Below are 15,713 nucleotides of genomic sequence, written 5' to 3'. Positions count from 1 at the left end.
GAACTATTGTAGGTAATCCCATCTGCTGTGTGTGTTGGATGTTCACAAAGCTGTTTCTCTGGTGTTGTTCAAGGGGGAGCCAGGGTCAGCTGTTTCAGGAGGAGGTCTGCCCGGGAGGAAAGGGGAACCAGGGATCCCAGGAATACCAGTGAGAGACACACACACACACACAGTCAGACACGTGTGATGGTAAGTCATATTCTCTTCAGTTTAAATAATTCTGAATGAGGATGAATGACGTTCTCTCTGTTACCTAGGGTACCCTAGGGCGTCCAGGGAATGACGGGGCCAAGGGCTTTGTGGGACCTGCAGGGACCCCTGGACAGGATGGTCGCCCAGGGATACCAGGCACCCCCGGCCTCTCCATTAAGGTCAGTTACCCTGGTCAGGTCTGGCCCTTGACACAGTAACTAGTAACAGAACACATGGGGGGGAGAAAGAGATGAGTACCAGCAGAGGGGTACCAGCAGCCTGTAACCTGTATAACCTGTAAGGGCCTTTCGTGGACTACAGGAAATGGAGGAGTGAGCACGCCCCCATCCACATCAATGGGGCTGCTGTAGTGGAGCGGGTCGAAAGCTTCAGGTTCCTCAGTGTTCACATCACTAAGGAATTAACATTTTATTTTTTTTCACCTTTATTTAACCAGGTAGGCTAGTTGAGAACAAGTTCTCATTTGCAACTGCGACCTGCCAAGATAAAGCATAGCAGTGTGAACAGACAACACAGAGTTACACATGGAGTAAACAATTAACAAGTCAATAACACAGTAGAAAAAAAGGGGAGTCTATATACATTGTGTGCAAAAGGCATGAGGAGGTAGGCGAATAATTACAATATTGCAGATTAACACTGGAGTGATAAATGATCAGATGATCATGTACAGGTAGAGATATTGGTGTGCAAAAGAGCAGAAAAGTAAATAAATAAAAACTGTGGGGATGAGATAGGTGAAAATGGGTGGGCTATTTACCAATAGATGATGTACAGCTGCAGCGATCGGTTAGCTGCTCAGATAGCTGATGTTTGAAGTTGGTGAGGGAGATAAAAGTCTCCAACTTCAGCGATTTTTGCAATTCGTTCCAGTCACAGGCAGCAGAGTACTGGAACGAAAGGCGGCCGAATGAGGTGTTGGCTTTAGGGATGATCAGTGAGATACACCTGCTGGAGCGCGTGCTACGGATGGGTGTTGCCATCGTGACCAGTGAACTGAGATAAGGCGGAGCATTACCTAGCATGGACTTGTAGATGACCTGGAGCCAGTGGGTCTGGCGACGAATATGTAGCGAGGGCCAGCCGACTAGAGCATACAAGTTGCAGTGGTGGGTAGTATAAGGTGCTTTAGTGACAAAACGGATGGCACTGTGATAAACTGCATCCAGTTTGCTGAGTAGAGTGTTGGAAGCGATTTAGTAGATGACATCGCCGAAGTCGAGGATCAGTAGGATAGTCAGTTTTACTAGGGTAAGCTTGGCAGCGTGAGTGAAGGAGGCTTTGTTGCGGAATAGAAAGCCGACTCTTGATTTGATTTTCGATTGGAGATGTTTGATATGGGTCTGGAAGGAGAGTTTGCAGTCTAGCCGGACACCTAGGTACTTATAGGTGTCCACATATTCAAGGTCGGAACCATCCAGTGTGGTGATGCTAGTCGGGCATGCGGGTGCAGGCAGCGATCGGTTGAAAAGCATGCATTTGGTTTTACTAGCGTTTAAGAGCAGTTGGAGGCCACGGAAGGAGTGTTGTATGGCATTGAAGCTCGTTTGGAGGTTAGATAGCACATGGTCCACACACACCCACACAATTGGGAAGAGGGCACGACAGCACCTCTTCCCCTTCAGGAGGCTGAAAAGATTTGGCATGGGGTGTCAGATCCTCAAAAAGTTCTACAGCTGCACCATTGAGAGCATCTTGACTGGCTGCATCACTGCTTAGTAAGTCATCTGCAAGGCACCCAACCGCAAGGCGCTACAGAGGGTGGTGAGTACGGCTCAGTACATCACTGGGTCCGAGCTCCCTGCCATCCAGGACGTCTATACCAGGTGGTGGAAGGCCCAAAAACATTTCTCTACCCACCCAACATTTCTCTCTGCTACCGCACGGCAAGCGGTACCAGTGCACCAAGTCTGGAATCAACAGGACCCTGAACAGTGGTTACCCCCAAGCCATATTAAGGCTGCTGAACAAGACCGCTAAATAGCTAAATACCCAGACTACCTGTATGGACCCTTTTTTGCTCTCTTGTACTGACACTGACACACACTGGACTCTACCCACACACTCACACATGTTTACACTGACAGCCCAACACACACACACTACATACGTTCACACACGCATAACATGTGCACACATGCATACTGATGCCAAACACTCATACACACACACCACATACGCTGCTGCTACTCTTTATTATCTATCCTCTTGCCTAGTCACTTTAACCCTACCTATATGTGGGGTGGTAGGTAGCCAAGTGGTTAGCGCGTTGGACTAGTAACTGGAAGGTTGCTAGATCGAATCTCTGAGCTGACAAGGTAAAAATCTGTTGTTCTGCCCCTGAACAAGGCAGTCAACCCACTGTTCCTAGGCTATTGTTGTAAATAAGAATTTGTTCTTAACTGACTTGCCTAGTTAAAAACTAAAAATATGTATGTAGTTACCACGCACCATGCACATTGACAGGTACTCCCTGTATATAGGCATGTTATTGTGTATAGATGGGTTGGTTGTTCAGCAACAAAACTGACGTTTGTGCAACTATGGGGCAAAACAAACTGGGTCAAGGGGTAGGCAACCCTGTTTCTGGAGTGCCTCTGGTACTGTAGGATGTTGTTCCAACTATGCACCACACATGAACAACTGAGCTAATTTATCAGTTCAGCGATTGCCTAAATTCAACACACCTGGTCTTCTAGGTCAGTTAAATCAAAAACATGAAGTACCTGCAGCACTCCAGGACCAGGGTTGCCTACCCCTGGCTTAGATGGTTGACAACAAGTAAACTATATTTTGTCTACAATGTTTTTTGAAAACATAAATACATTTGCACAATAAGCACTTGTTGTCTCTCAAATACATCACTACAGTTGTTGGTTAGCTCGCTCGTGAATTTTTGCCATTATAACATTGACATGAAATCAGTCAAAACACCTCAAAACAAGACATGGTATCAAGATCAAAATGAAACTAGATGGAACGAGTCACTTACGATTCCCCACATGGCAGTTTCTTGTCATTGTCAGTTGCTAGCTGGCCATCCAGAATCACAACACGTACAGACTTCTGCCCCATTAAAGCGCTTGCATCGGTTCCCTGATGTTGTCAGCTAATCCATCTATTTATTCCTCATGTCACATTTTTATTTTATTCTTTATCTTTAACTCTGCATTGTTGGATAAGGAGTCATAAGGAGGCATAATTAAGCATTGCACTGTTAGTGTACATCTGTTGTTTACAAAGCATGTGACAAATAACATTTGATTTGATTTGACATGGCCACATTGAGGTGAAAGAGTTGTTACTCGTTTCACAGGCACTAGTGATGCGGGGGTTGACTCATAACCCGCATTGCCCGCAGTTATATCTGCAAGGGGGATGGGTTTAGGGTCATTAAATATTGTGTTTTGTACTTGGGAACAGGAGTGGAGAAATATATATATTTTTTCTTCTGCATCTTGAGAACATGCAATGCTCAGTTAGATAGCATCTGTAGAGGTGCTGTCTTTATCATAAAAGCTGATAGTATTTCAACCACATAAAGTATGCCAAACTGAAATCTTATCAGAAACATGTTGGGTCGTTTTCACAACTTTCTTTTCCCTTACAACTGGTCAAACTGATGTAATTGGACATTTTGCGTAGGAAACCTTTCAGTTTTTTTTTGGTTGCTTTATTGTATTTTCTCCTAAGTTCCTAAACATCTTTGTTCTGCTAAAGATGACAGAGAAAATTGTACCGATGTCAACTAGATTGAAGCATTTATTGTATCGATATATTAAATTATTCTGTTGGGCAAGGGTTTATTTAGTCTTCTAGGGCAACGTAATGACAGAAGAGAAGCTACATGTATCTAATTATAGGGCCTCAGATTTCACTTGATCACATAAAGTCGGGCGGTTGCTGATATGGTATTAGCAATTGTGGGCGGGTGGGCGGTGAACAAACAGCTGACCTGCGCACCACTAACAGGCACCTTATCAGTTCAAGTTCAATTCAAGTTTCTCCCAAAAACATGCCCCCTTTTCAAAAGTTCTCAGATGGTTCTAACTTGGAATGGTTGAAGTGCTGTGAGGGATGTTCATATATCTTTTACTTCCTCATGTAAAATACATCTTTTACTTCCTCATGTAAAATATATCTTCACCCTAACAGTAACCCCCCAACAGTATGGTTGTGATATGATAGTGTGGGATTATATTTTAAATATCTAGGTTTTTTTCATTCTCAGCCTTTGAGTATATCTGTCACCATCCTCTTTATGTTTTCATCTTCCACCTGATCATGCCCTTCCATCAGTTTCCTTGACAACCAGCATCTTTAGACTTAGAGAGGCCTTGATGTTTTGTCATAGTGCAGTAGACTGGCATTGTGTGCGTGTTTCTGTGGGTGTGTGATGGCGCACATGTGCGTGTCTAGAATTCAAATGTATTCCTATACTGGGATGTAGAGTCTGCGAAACTACAAAGCTCAATCACTAATCATTTCTTTCTTTCTCTCTCTCTCTCTCTCTCTCTCTCTCTCTCTCTCTCTCTCTCTCTCTCTCTCTCTCTCTCTCTCTCTCTCTCTCTCTCTCTCTCTCTCTCTCTCTCTCTCTCTCTCTCTCTCTCTCTCTCTCTCTCTCTCTCTCTCTCTCTCTCTCTCTCTCTCTCTCTCTCTCTCTCTCTCTCTCTCTCTCTCTCTCTCTCTCTCTCTCTCTCTCTCTCTCTCTCTCTCTCTCTCTCTCTCTCTCTCTCTCTCTCTCTCTCTCTCTCTCTCCTTTTAGGGAGACAAGGGCAGCACCGGAGAGAGGGTGAGTCGTACAGGGCTATCCCTAGCTTGTCTTGTAGATTCATTGCATACATCTCTGGAGGAATGATGGGGCATAATAATTGTGACCTCTCTGTTATCTGTCTCTGTCTGTTTGTCCTGCTGACAGGGACCTCCAGGAGTGGGCAGTGGCTTGGCTGTGAAGGGGGAGAAGGGATCACTGGTAAGCTCGACGTGTGTGTATATGTGCCTACATTTGTATCCTGCAGATCTCTGGGGTGATAATTATACTGTACACATCTATGGTCTGATGTGTTACCATAACTGACTTATTTACCATATCTTGTTGTGTTCAGGGGTCTAATGGAAACCCAGGAGCTCAGGGTCTCAGAGGATCTACAGGACAACAAGGAGCCAAAGGAGACAAGGTTGGTACTGTGTGTGTGCCTGTGTGTGTGCGCCTGTGTGTGTACAGTATATGTATGTGTACTGAGTGTTTTTTATGTTTCAGGGGGAGAGTGCAGAGGGGTTGCCAGGACTGCCTGGGAAGGCAGGAGAGCCTGGTGATCGGGTAGGATACACATTTACATACAGTGCATTCGGGAAGTATTCAGACCCCTTGACTTTTTCCACATTTTGTTACCGGAAAGGTCCTTTCCCAAACTGTTGCCACAATGTTGGAAGCATAGACTCAACTAGAGTGTCACTGTATGCTGTAGCGTTAAGATTTCCCTTCACTGGAGCTAAGGGGCCTTGCCCAAACCCTGAAAATCAGAGCCAGACCATTATTCCGACTCCACCAAACTGTACAGTTGGCACTATGCAGGTAGCGTTCTCCTGGCATCCACCAAACCCAAACGGACTGCCAGATGGTGAAGTGTGATTCATCACTCCAGAGAACGCTTTTTAAGTGCTCCAGAGTCCAATGGCAGTGAGCCACTCCAGCCGACCCTTTGCATTTCACATGGTGATCTTAGTCTTGTGTGCAGCTGCTCGGTCATGGGAACACATTTCATGAAGCTCCCAACAAACATTTATTGTGCTGATGTTGCTTCCAGAGGCAGTTTGGAACTCGGTAGTGAGTGTTGCAACCGAGGACAGACGATTTTTACGCTCTACGTGCTTCAGCACTCGCCGGTCGCGTTCTGTGAGCTTGTGTGTCCTACCACTTCGCGGCTGAGACGTTGTTGCTTCTAGACGTTTCCACTTCACAATAACAGCACTTACAGTTGACTGAGGCAGCTCTAGCAGGGCAGACATTTGACGAACTGACGTGTTGGAAAGGTGGCATGCTATGACGGTGCCACGTTGAAAGTCACTGAGCTCTTTCTTCAGTAAGGCCATTCTGTGCTCGATTTTATACACCTGTCAGCAACGGGTGTGACTGAAATAGCCAAATCCACTAATTTGAAAGGGTGTCCACATACTTTTGTACAGTACATACATGCGTACATAAATATATTTTTACTGTAAAATGAAGGACATACTCAAGTCATGTACAACATATTCCAACACGTTTGTGTGTTTTAGGGTCCCCGTGGGCCTGCTGGGAGCATTGGACTCAAGGTTAGACAATGCAAAACATTGAATCAAATAGAATGTATATTTGGGTGGTTGGGTGGGTTTGGGTGGATGGATGACCCTGCTCTCTCTATCTTCTCAGGGGGACCGGGGCCAGCCAGGTGAACCTGGATCACAAGGTGACAGGGTGAGTATGGATACAGCCCCTCTAACCCAGTTAGACTGCTGCTGTTAAACTGGTTTGTCTGCTGTGGGTTGTAACTGACTGTGTTGTCTTTCCAGGGGGAGAGAGGACTTGCTGGCTTGGCAGCGGAGAGGGTGAGTACAGTACCATGCATTTGGTTATGCCTCTTTTCACTGTGACCTTGTTCATGACCATGACGCTAGATATTGTACAGCTACAGTATAGGAGTTTCACATTTGTTTTCCGTTTTCATGTGTTCACTAGTATTTATCCTTATCCTTGCTCGCTCACTTTTACTCCTACACTGAACCGAATCAAATTTGTATTTGCATGAAGGTCACAGGTATCGGAAATGAGGGTTGTCATGCTGTGTGTTGTTCTGACCACAGTGTGGCGCTGTGTGTTTCAGGGGGAGAGTGGACAGCCAGGCTCTACAGGGGCTCCTGGCCTGAGGGTGAGTAACCATGTCTTACTGTACCTCTACATGATTTGAGTCATCTTCACATCGTGACCCACCACTATTGATTGATGTTGTTCAGTTATAGGATTTGATGATGCATGCAGAGTCTTTAAATATTTGTGATATTTTATTACAATGCTTGAGTTTGTGAGTCATGTGTGTGTGTATGTGAGTAAGTGTGTGTTGACTTGCTCACAGGGTTTGCCTGGCACCAGTGGATTACCAGGAGAGAAGGTGAGGCTAATACAGTCTGACTGACTCTGGTCATTTAAATTGAATCTCCACAAAATAAACATGAGTGAACAATGTAATGTAATCAGAACAATGACGTCAACTAAACATAGATGAACATCAGATAAAAACACCCTAACCTGTCTGTCTCCAGGGCAGTGACGGCGCAAAAGGAGAACCTGGCCGGAGTGTAAGTCACCTCATACATGGTTTATTTTGATGCCTCATAATTAGATGGACCGATATGTTTTATTTTTATGGAAGTACTTCTCTACAGTAATTGAAAAGGCAGAGATCAGTATTGGTCAATGTAATGATATTTCCTCCTTTTGTATATTTCTACACATCCAGGGGCCAGGATTAGGTGGGAAGAAAGGTGAACAGGCAAGTTTCTCACTTTTACTTCCTCATACTTCCCATCTCCATATTAATGGTTGATATGTTGATGTACTGGACACAGTTACAACACTTTCTCCATAGACTCATTCTCTCTTCCCCCTCTCCTCTCTTTCCTCAGGGTGAACCGGGTCTGCCAGGTCCAGAGGGGCCCAGGGGCCAGAAGGGCGATCCAGCCCAGAAAGGTGAAAAAGTGAGTTGGTACCCACAGGTTACATGATGGTGCGCTGCATGAAACAGGCACTCCATGCCCTTCGGTGGTGTGTGTTTGTGCTCGGCATGTGTGTTTACAGGGGATTTAATGATGTTCTCTATGCAAGCGGGTATCAGTGTTTTATGCTGTTCATCTGTCTTTCTGTTACTCACTGTCTCTCATTCTCTAATTTCTCTCCTCTTTCATTCTTCCAGGGTTCCCCAGGTACTGGCTCTCCTGGCCAGGCTGGATCTAAAGGAGAGCAGGGGGATCGGGTGAGTTCAGAGGAAGCTGTGATAATTTATCAGTCTTTATCTAAGCTACAAATCTCCTTGATATACATTTTTTTCTTTATTGTTTTCTATATATATATAGAATAATAGTGAAGACATCAAAACTATGAAATAAGATATGGAATCATGTAGTAACCAAAAAAGTGTTAAACAAATCAAATATATTTTATATTTGAGATTCTTCAAAGTAGCCACCCGTTGCCTTGACGACAGCTTTGCACACTCTTGGCATTGTCAACCAGCTTCACCTGGAATGCGTTTCCAACATTCTTGAAGGAGTTCCCACATATGCTGAACACTTGTTGGCTGCTTTTCTGTCACTCTGTGTTCCAGCTCAACCCAAACTATCTCAATTGGTTTAAGGTTAGATGATTGTGGATGCCAGGTCATCTGATGCAGCACTTCATCACTGTCCTTGGTCAAATAGTCCTTGCACAGCCTGGAGGTGTATTGCGTCATTGTCCTGTTAAAAAACAAATGATAGTCCCACGAAGCGCAACCAGATGGGATGGTGCATTGCTGCAGAATGCTGTGGTAGCCATGCTGGTTAAGTGTGCCTTGAAATCTAAATAAATCACTGACAGTGTCACCAGCAAAGCACCCGCACACCATCACTCCTCCTCCTCCATGCTTCACGATGGGAACCACACATGCGAAGATCATCCGTTCACCTACTCTGTGTCTCACAAAGACATGGCGGTTGGAACCAAAAATCTCAGATTTGGACTCAGACCAAAGGACAGATTTCCACCAGTCTAATGTCCATTGCTCGTGTTTCTTGGCCCAAGCAAATCTTATATTCTTATTGGTGTCCTTTAGTAGTGGGTTCTTTTCAGCAATTTGTCCATGAAGGCCTGATTCATGCAGTCTCCTCTGAACAGTTGATGTTGAGATGTGTCTGTTACTTGAACTCTGTGAAGCATTTTTTGAGCTGCAATTTCTGAGGCTGGTAACTCTAATGAACATATCATTTGCAGCAGAGGTAACTCTAGGTCTTCCTTTCCTGTGGCAGTCCTCCTCAATGCCAGTTTCATCATAGCGCTTAATGGTTTTTACTGCACTTGAAGAAACTTTCAGTTCTTTACATTTTCTGGATTGACTGACCTTCATGTCTTGAAGTAATAATGGACTGCCATTTCTCTTTGCTTATTTGAGCTGTTCTTGTCATAATATGGACTTGATCTTTTACCAAATAAGGCTATATTCTGTATACCACCCCTACCTTGTCACAACACAACAGATTGGCTTAAACTCATTAAGAAAGAAAGAAATTCCACAAATACATTTTTAACAAGGCACACCTGTTAATTTAAATGCATTCCCGGTGACTACCTTATGAAGGGGTGTTAGGTAGCCTAGTGGTTATAGTGTTGGGCCAGTAACCGAACGTTTGCTAGATCGAATCCCTGAGGTAAAAATCTGTCGTTCTGATTTGTTTAACATAGTTTTGATGTCTTCACTGTTATTCTACAATATAGAAAATAGTCAAAATAAAGAAAAACCCTTGAATGAGTAGCTGTGTCCAACTTTTGACTGGTACTGTCTCTGCAGAAAGCCCCCAAAAGTTATATTGTAAAACATATGTATCATTCATTGAGCTTCCCTGTGTAGCTGCTGAAAGATGCTCAGCATGTAGGTCATGTCCTACATACTCAGACTGACAGTCTGTAAACACCTAAACATGTTCTTTCCTCTTTAGGGACTCTCTGGCTTAGCTGGAAGACTGGGGATCAAGGTGAGACACTTGCCTTGACTGGCTTTTGTCTTTTTTTATTTGAACTTCTATTTAGTATTTCTATTGCATCAGTGTTGCTTTCTCATAAAGTAACTTGTACATTATTGTAAGTAATTCTTAGCTGTCTCATAGTAAAACTACTGTGTCATGTCCAGCTGACGTGTTCTTATTGGTTTTGTAGGGAGATTCAGGTGAACCAGGAGAGAGAGGGGAGACAGGACGAGCCGGACCCGCAGGAAAGAATGGCGTCCCAGGGAAAGAGGTCTGAGACACTACTCATTCGACCCTGGAGCTTTTCAACTCTGCCAAACCACTGCATGTTATACTATCCCGCACCCAATGCAAATCATCCCTGTTTCAATAGTAGTCACTTACTGCGCTATAACGACCTGTTATCACTCTACTACTACTACTCTGTTATAACGATACTACTATTATGTTATACCTATTGTATTTTCTCAAACTCTGCTTCTTCACTACTGGGCCCATTACCTTTTTACGTCTACACGTTTATTTCTCCAGTTCAATCAACCTAGAGCAGTAGTCACCAACCTTTTCTGAACCAGAATCACTTTGTGAGCCGAAATGCAACCCGAGATCTACCGCTCAGATTTCTTTAAAAACATGACTTCAAAAATGTAAGCCTATGCAACATTAACCAATTAAAAACAGTTCTGCAGTGATGAGGTACAATACAGTCGTGGCCAAAAGTTTTGAGAATGACACACATATATTAATTTTCACAAAGTCTGCTGCCTCAGTTTGTATGATGGCAATTTGCATATACTCCAGAATGTTATGAATAGTGATCAGATGAATTGCAATTCATTGCAAAGTCCCTCGTTGCCATGCAAATGAACTGAATTTGCACTGCAAAAAAACATTTGCACTGCATTTCAGCCCTGCCACAAAAGGACCAGCTGACTTCTCCCAACCATCCAGGAACAGTTTGGTGACGAACAATGCCTTTTCGAGCATGATGGAGCACCTTGCCATAAGGCAAAAGTGATAACTAAGTGGCTGGGGAAACAAAACATCGATATTTTGGGTCCATGGCCAGGAAACTCCCAAGAACCTTAATCCCATTGAGAACTTTTGGTCAATCCTCAAGAGGAGGGTGGACAAACAAAAATCCACAAATTCTGACAAACTCCAAGCATTGATTATGCAAGAATGGGCTGCCATCAGTCAGGATGTGGACCAGAAGTTAATTGACAGCATGCCAGGGCAGATTGCAGAGGTCTGGAAAAAGAAGGGTCAACACTGCAAATATTGACTCTTTGCATCAACTTCATGTAATTGTCAATAAAAGCCCTTGACACCTATGAAATGCTTGTAATTATACTTCAGTATTCCATAGTAACATCTGACGAAAATATCTAAAGACACTGAAGCAGAAAACTTTGTGAAAATTAATATTTGTGTCATTCTCAAAACTTTTGGCCACGACTGTATATTTTCACTGCATTTTGGCTACGCTTGAATTGCACTGCCAATGTTGTTCTTCTCAGACCATTTTGACATTATATTTAAAACATGTAGGTATATGATAACACTGGTAATACCGGTAGATCGTTTGTTGTATTACTTGTGAGGCACAGCTGAGTGAGCATAATAAATTGCTTTTTTGCTGGACTGATGCCCTGCATCTGATGGTCAGTCTGAGGGGAGGGAGGGAACAGCGGTGAGGCTGCCTCTCACCCGACTCACCGTCCCGGCTCTCTCCCTTCCTCCATGAGGAGGATACCATACCACTTTTAGCTCATGGCAAAACTTAAGTCAAACTGCATTATTTCTACCAGTGCAACTAATAACTGTACAGTGTGTCTAAATCTGACCTCTTTGTTGTGTAAGTGTTGTTATGATATAACGATAACCTAACCAGTCATATAAGGCTTTCTTTCTATCTCTCTCCCCCTCATACCCTGATGACACTAGAGGTACATCACCACTAATGACTATTACTACAACTACTTTTTGGAATAATACCTAAACAATACTACTACTACTACTAAGTCTATTTCATGTCTACCGCAATCTCTTTTCTGTGTACAGTGCATTCGGGAATTATTCAAACCCCCTTGACTTTTTTCTCACATTTTGTTACGTTACAACCTTATTCTAAAGTATTGTATTAAATTGTTTTTTCCCCTCATCAATCTACACACAATGCCCCATAATGTCAAGGCAAAAACAGTTTTTTAGAAATTTGTGCAAATCTATGACAAATAAAAAATGGAAATATCACATTTACCTAAGTATTCAGACCCTTAACTCAGTACTTTGTTGAAGCACCTTTGGCAGCGATTACAGCCTCTAGTCTTCTTGGGTATGACACTACAAACTTGGCACACCTGTATTTGGGGAGTTTCTCCCATTCTTCTCTGCAGATCCTCTCAAGCTCTGTCAGGTTGGATGGGGAGCGTCGTTGGACAGCTATTTTCAGGTCTCTCCAGAGATGTTCAATCGGGTTCAAGTCTGGGCTCTGGCTGGGCCACTCAAGGACATTCCAATATGTCCCAAAGCCACTCCTGCGTTGTCTTGGCTGTGTCTTTAGGGTCGTTGTCCTGTTGGTAGGTGAACCTTTTTTTCTCAGTCTGAGGTCCTGAGCGCTCTTCATCAAGGATTTGCTCAGTTCATCTTTCCCTCAATCCAGACTAGTCTCCCAGTCCCTACCGCTGAAAAGCATCCCCACAGCATGATGCTGCCACCACCATGCTTCACCTTAGAGATGGTGCCACGTTTCATCCAGATGTGACGCTTGGCATTCAGGCCAATTAGTTTAATCTTGGTTTCATCAGACCAGAGAATATTGTTTCTCATGGTCTAAGAGTCCTTCAGGTCCCTTTTGGCAAACTCCAAGCTGTCATGTGCCTTTTACTGAGGGGTGGCTTCTGTCTGGCCACTTTACCATAAAGATAAAAGACAGCCGCACACTCTTGGAGCTCAGATGCAATAATTTAATTACCAACATTTCGACAGCCAAGCTGTCTTCATCAGGGTATAATCACAAACACTGTGGGTCTGTAATCATGGCCAAGAGTGGCCTAATATCATTGGTTAATTATCAAATATTAAAATGGCAGACAAAGAACAGCATACAAACAACAAATGGATAGCATACGATCATAAATTCATTTGACTACACAAGCTTACAAACAATTACAATGGCAAAGTCACAATAATCACAAGAATGGCTTCAGATCAAAGTCTACGTTGAGACCGAAGGGAGCTCTTCTAGATCGCTCTACCATAAAGGCCTGATTGGTGGAGTGCTGCAGAGATGGTTGTCCTTCTGGGAGGTTATCCCATCTCCACAGAGGAACTCAGGAGTTCTGTCAGAGTGACCATCAGGTTCTTGATCACCTCCCTGACCAAGGCCCTGCTCTCCCAATTGCTCAGTTTAGCTGGGTGGCCAGCTCTAGGAAGAGTCTTGGTGGTTCAAAACTTCTTCTGTTTAAGAATGACTGTGTTCTTGGGGACCTTCAAGGTTGCAGACATTTTTTGGTACCCTTCGCCAGATCTGTGTCTCGTCACAATCCTGTCTTGGAGCACTACGGACAATTCCTTCAACCTCATGACTTGGTTTTTGCTCTGACATGCATTGTCAACTGTAGGACCTTATATAGACAGGTATGTGCCTTTCCAAATCATGTCCAATCAATTGAATTTACCACAGCTGGACTCAAATCAAGTTGGAGAAACATCTCAAGGATGATCAATTGAAAACAGGATGCGCCTGAGCTCAATTTCGAGTGTCATATCAAAGGGTCTGAATACTTATGTAAACAATTTTTAAGTAATGTGCTAAGGAGTGTTCTAAACTTGTTTTCACGTTGTCATTATGGGGTATTGTGTGTAGATTGATGAGGAAAAATTGTATTTAATCAATTTTATAATACGGCTGTAACGCAACAAAATGTGGAAAAGGGGAAGGGGTCTGAATTCTTACCATTGCCCTATGTGATGTTGTGGGGTTCAGTTTTAAAAGTTTGATGTATTTTGACTGTGTCAGTGTGGTGTTCTCCCCCTATGATGGGACTAAATTATGGATCACTGTGTTTTGCAGGGAGCCAAAGGAGACAAGGGTGACGAAGGCACTCCCGTAAGAAACAATCTCTCCTTCCAGCTCTCTATATATCATTTGTCCTGTGACAAACCAACCATCTCTTTTTCTCTCTCTCTCTCTTTCAATTCAATTCAATTTAAGGTCTTTATTGGCATTGGATTAAAAAAAAAAGTGAAATAGGTAATAAACAAATGTGAAATAAACAATTAATACATTTACTGTAAACATTTTACTCATAAAAGTTCCAAAGTTCGCTCGCTTACTCTCGCGATCTGTTTCTGTCTCTATCTCTCTGTCTCTCTCTGTCACTCCCTTATTGCCTTATCTGGTTCTATCAGTTCCATTCAAAGTATTCCATGTTTGAATGCCACTTCTCTCTCTGGCACCCATTCTCTTTATTAATATTGGTGAGTGAGAGATGTGTATTATTGTCACATGATTCAGTCACGTCTCAGACCCTCTGCTCATCTGACAGGGGATTGTGGAGTCTAGAGACAATAGCAGACAATAGCATAGCATGTATTTGTTTCTATGTCTCCTCACTTCCTCCTTCCCATCTTCCTCTCCTCCATCAGTCTCTCTAATTTTCCGTCTGTTCTCGGTCTCTCCACCAGGGGGAGTCTGGACTCCCAGGGAAGGCAGGGGAGAGAGGACTAAGGGTGAGTAGTCACATGTCTGTGTCACATACATGGTGTAAATGAATGGACAAAGCCATTGATCACATGACACCATTCATTCCAATAGCATATTGAAGCCAAATGAAGTCGGTTAAGATGGCGTCTCAAGGAGACATAACATGCACCGTTTGAGCTACTCCTGGAATGGACGTTGCAGGCTAGCTCAGTGCTGCCGCCTCTCATTGTTGAAGGCCGACCTGTGTACTGCAGGCTGCCATTGGCAACTAAATTATCCTTATATCTTTTTCTGTGTGTGATTTTAAAAGATTTGGTTCAAGGACATATCATTTTTTGTACCATGCATAATTTTCAAAAAATATATAAATGCAACATGCAACAATTTCAAAGATTTTACTGAGTTACAGTTTATATAAGGAAATCAGTCAATTGAAATAAATAAATTTGGCCCTAATCTATGGATTTCACATGACTGATTTTTTGGTCATAGATACCATTAAAAAGATCTCGTCATGGTATCTCTATGCATTCAAATTGCCATTGATGAAATGCAATTGTGTTCATTGTCCGTAGTTTATGCCTGCCCATACCATAACCTCGCCACTACCATGGGGCACTCTGTTCACAATGTCGACATCAGCAAACCGCTCGCCCACACAATGACATACATGTGGTCTCCGGTTGAGGCCATTTGGACATACTGCCAAATTCTCTAAAATGACGTTGGAGTTGGCTTATGGTAGAGAAATTAACATTCAATTCTCTGGCAACAGCTCTGGTGGACATTCCTTCAGTCAGCATGCCAATTGCACGCTCTCTTAAAACTTGAGACATCTGTGGCATTGTGTTGTGTGACTAAACTGCACTTTTAAGAGTGGCCTTTTATTGTCCCCAGCACAAGGTGAACCTGTGTAATGATCATGTTGTTTAATCAGCTTCTTGACATGACAGGTGGATGGGTTATCTTGGCAAAGAAGAAATGCTCATTAACATTTGAGAGAAATTATCTTTTTGTGCATATGAAAAATGTCTGG

General features: G+C 43.2%; 1 protein-coding gene across 4 annotated transcripts in view; it reads left to right on the top strand.

Annotated features, from left to right (window-relative positions):
• Positions 1-15,713, top strand: part of LOC118388175 (collagen alpha-1(VII) chain) — a 91,524-nt gene that overhangs the window by 43,258 nt on the left and 32,553 nt on the right. For all 4 annotated transcript variants that reach the window (XM_052526939.1, XM_052526938.1, XM_052526936.1 and 1 more), the window contains exons 37-55: positions 74-148; positions 258-371; positions 4,979-5,005; positions 5,132-5,185; positions 5,319-5,390; positions 5,474-5,533; positions 6,493-6,528; positions 6,626-6,670; positions 6,766-6,801; positions 7,077-7,121; positions 7,326-7,361; positions 7,513-7,548; positions 7,710-7,742; positions 7,876-7,947; positions 8,163-8,222; positions 9,940-9,975; positions 10,157-10,237; positions 14,045-14,080; positions 14,659-14,703. In XM_052526939.1, coding sequence (XP_052382899.1) covers positions 74-148; positions 258-371; positions 4,979-5,005; positions 5,132-5,185; positions 5,319-5,390; positions 5,474-5,533; positions 6,493-6,528; positions 6,626-6,670; positions 6,766-6,801; positions 7,077-7,121; positions 7,326-7,361; positions 7,513-7,548; positions 7,710-7,742; positions 7,876-7,947; positions 8,163-8,222; positions 9,940-9,975; positions 10,157-10,237; positions 14,045-14,080; positions 14,659-14,703 — 999 coding nt within the window. The remainder of the gene's footprint in view (positions 1-73; positions 149-257; positions 372-4,978; positions 5,006-5,131; positions 5,186-5,318; positions 5,391-5,473; positions 5,534-6,492; positions 6,529-6,625; positions 6,671-6,765; positions 6,802-7,076; positions 7,122-7,325; positions 7,362-7,512; positions 7,549-7,709; positions 7,743-7,875; positions 7,948-8,162; positions 8,223-9,939; positions 9,976-10,156; positions 10,238-14,044; positions 14,081-14,658; positions 14,704-15,713) is intronic.

The sequence above is a fragment of the Oncorhynchus keta genome, chromosome 10 (assembly GCF_023373465.1).
Source record: "Oncorhynchus keta strain PuntledgeMale-10-30-2019 chromosome 10, Oket_V2, whole genome shotgun sequence".
In the NCBI taxonomy this organism is placed as follows: domain Eukaryota; kingdom Metazoa; phylum Chordata; class Actinopteri; order Salmoniformes; family Salmonidae; genus Oncorhynchus; species Oncorhynchus keta.
The sequence above is the reverse complement of the archived record's forward strand: the minus strand, read 5'-3'. Positions and strand labels throughout refer to the sequence as shown.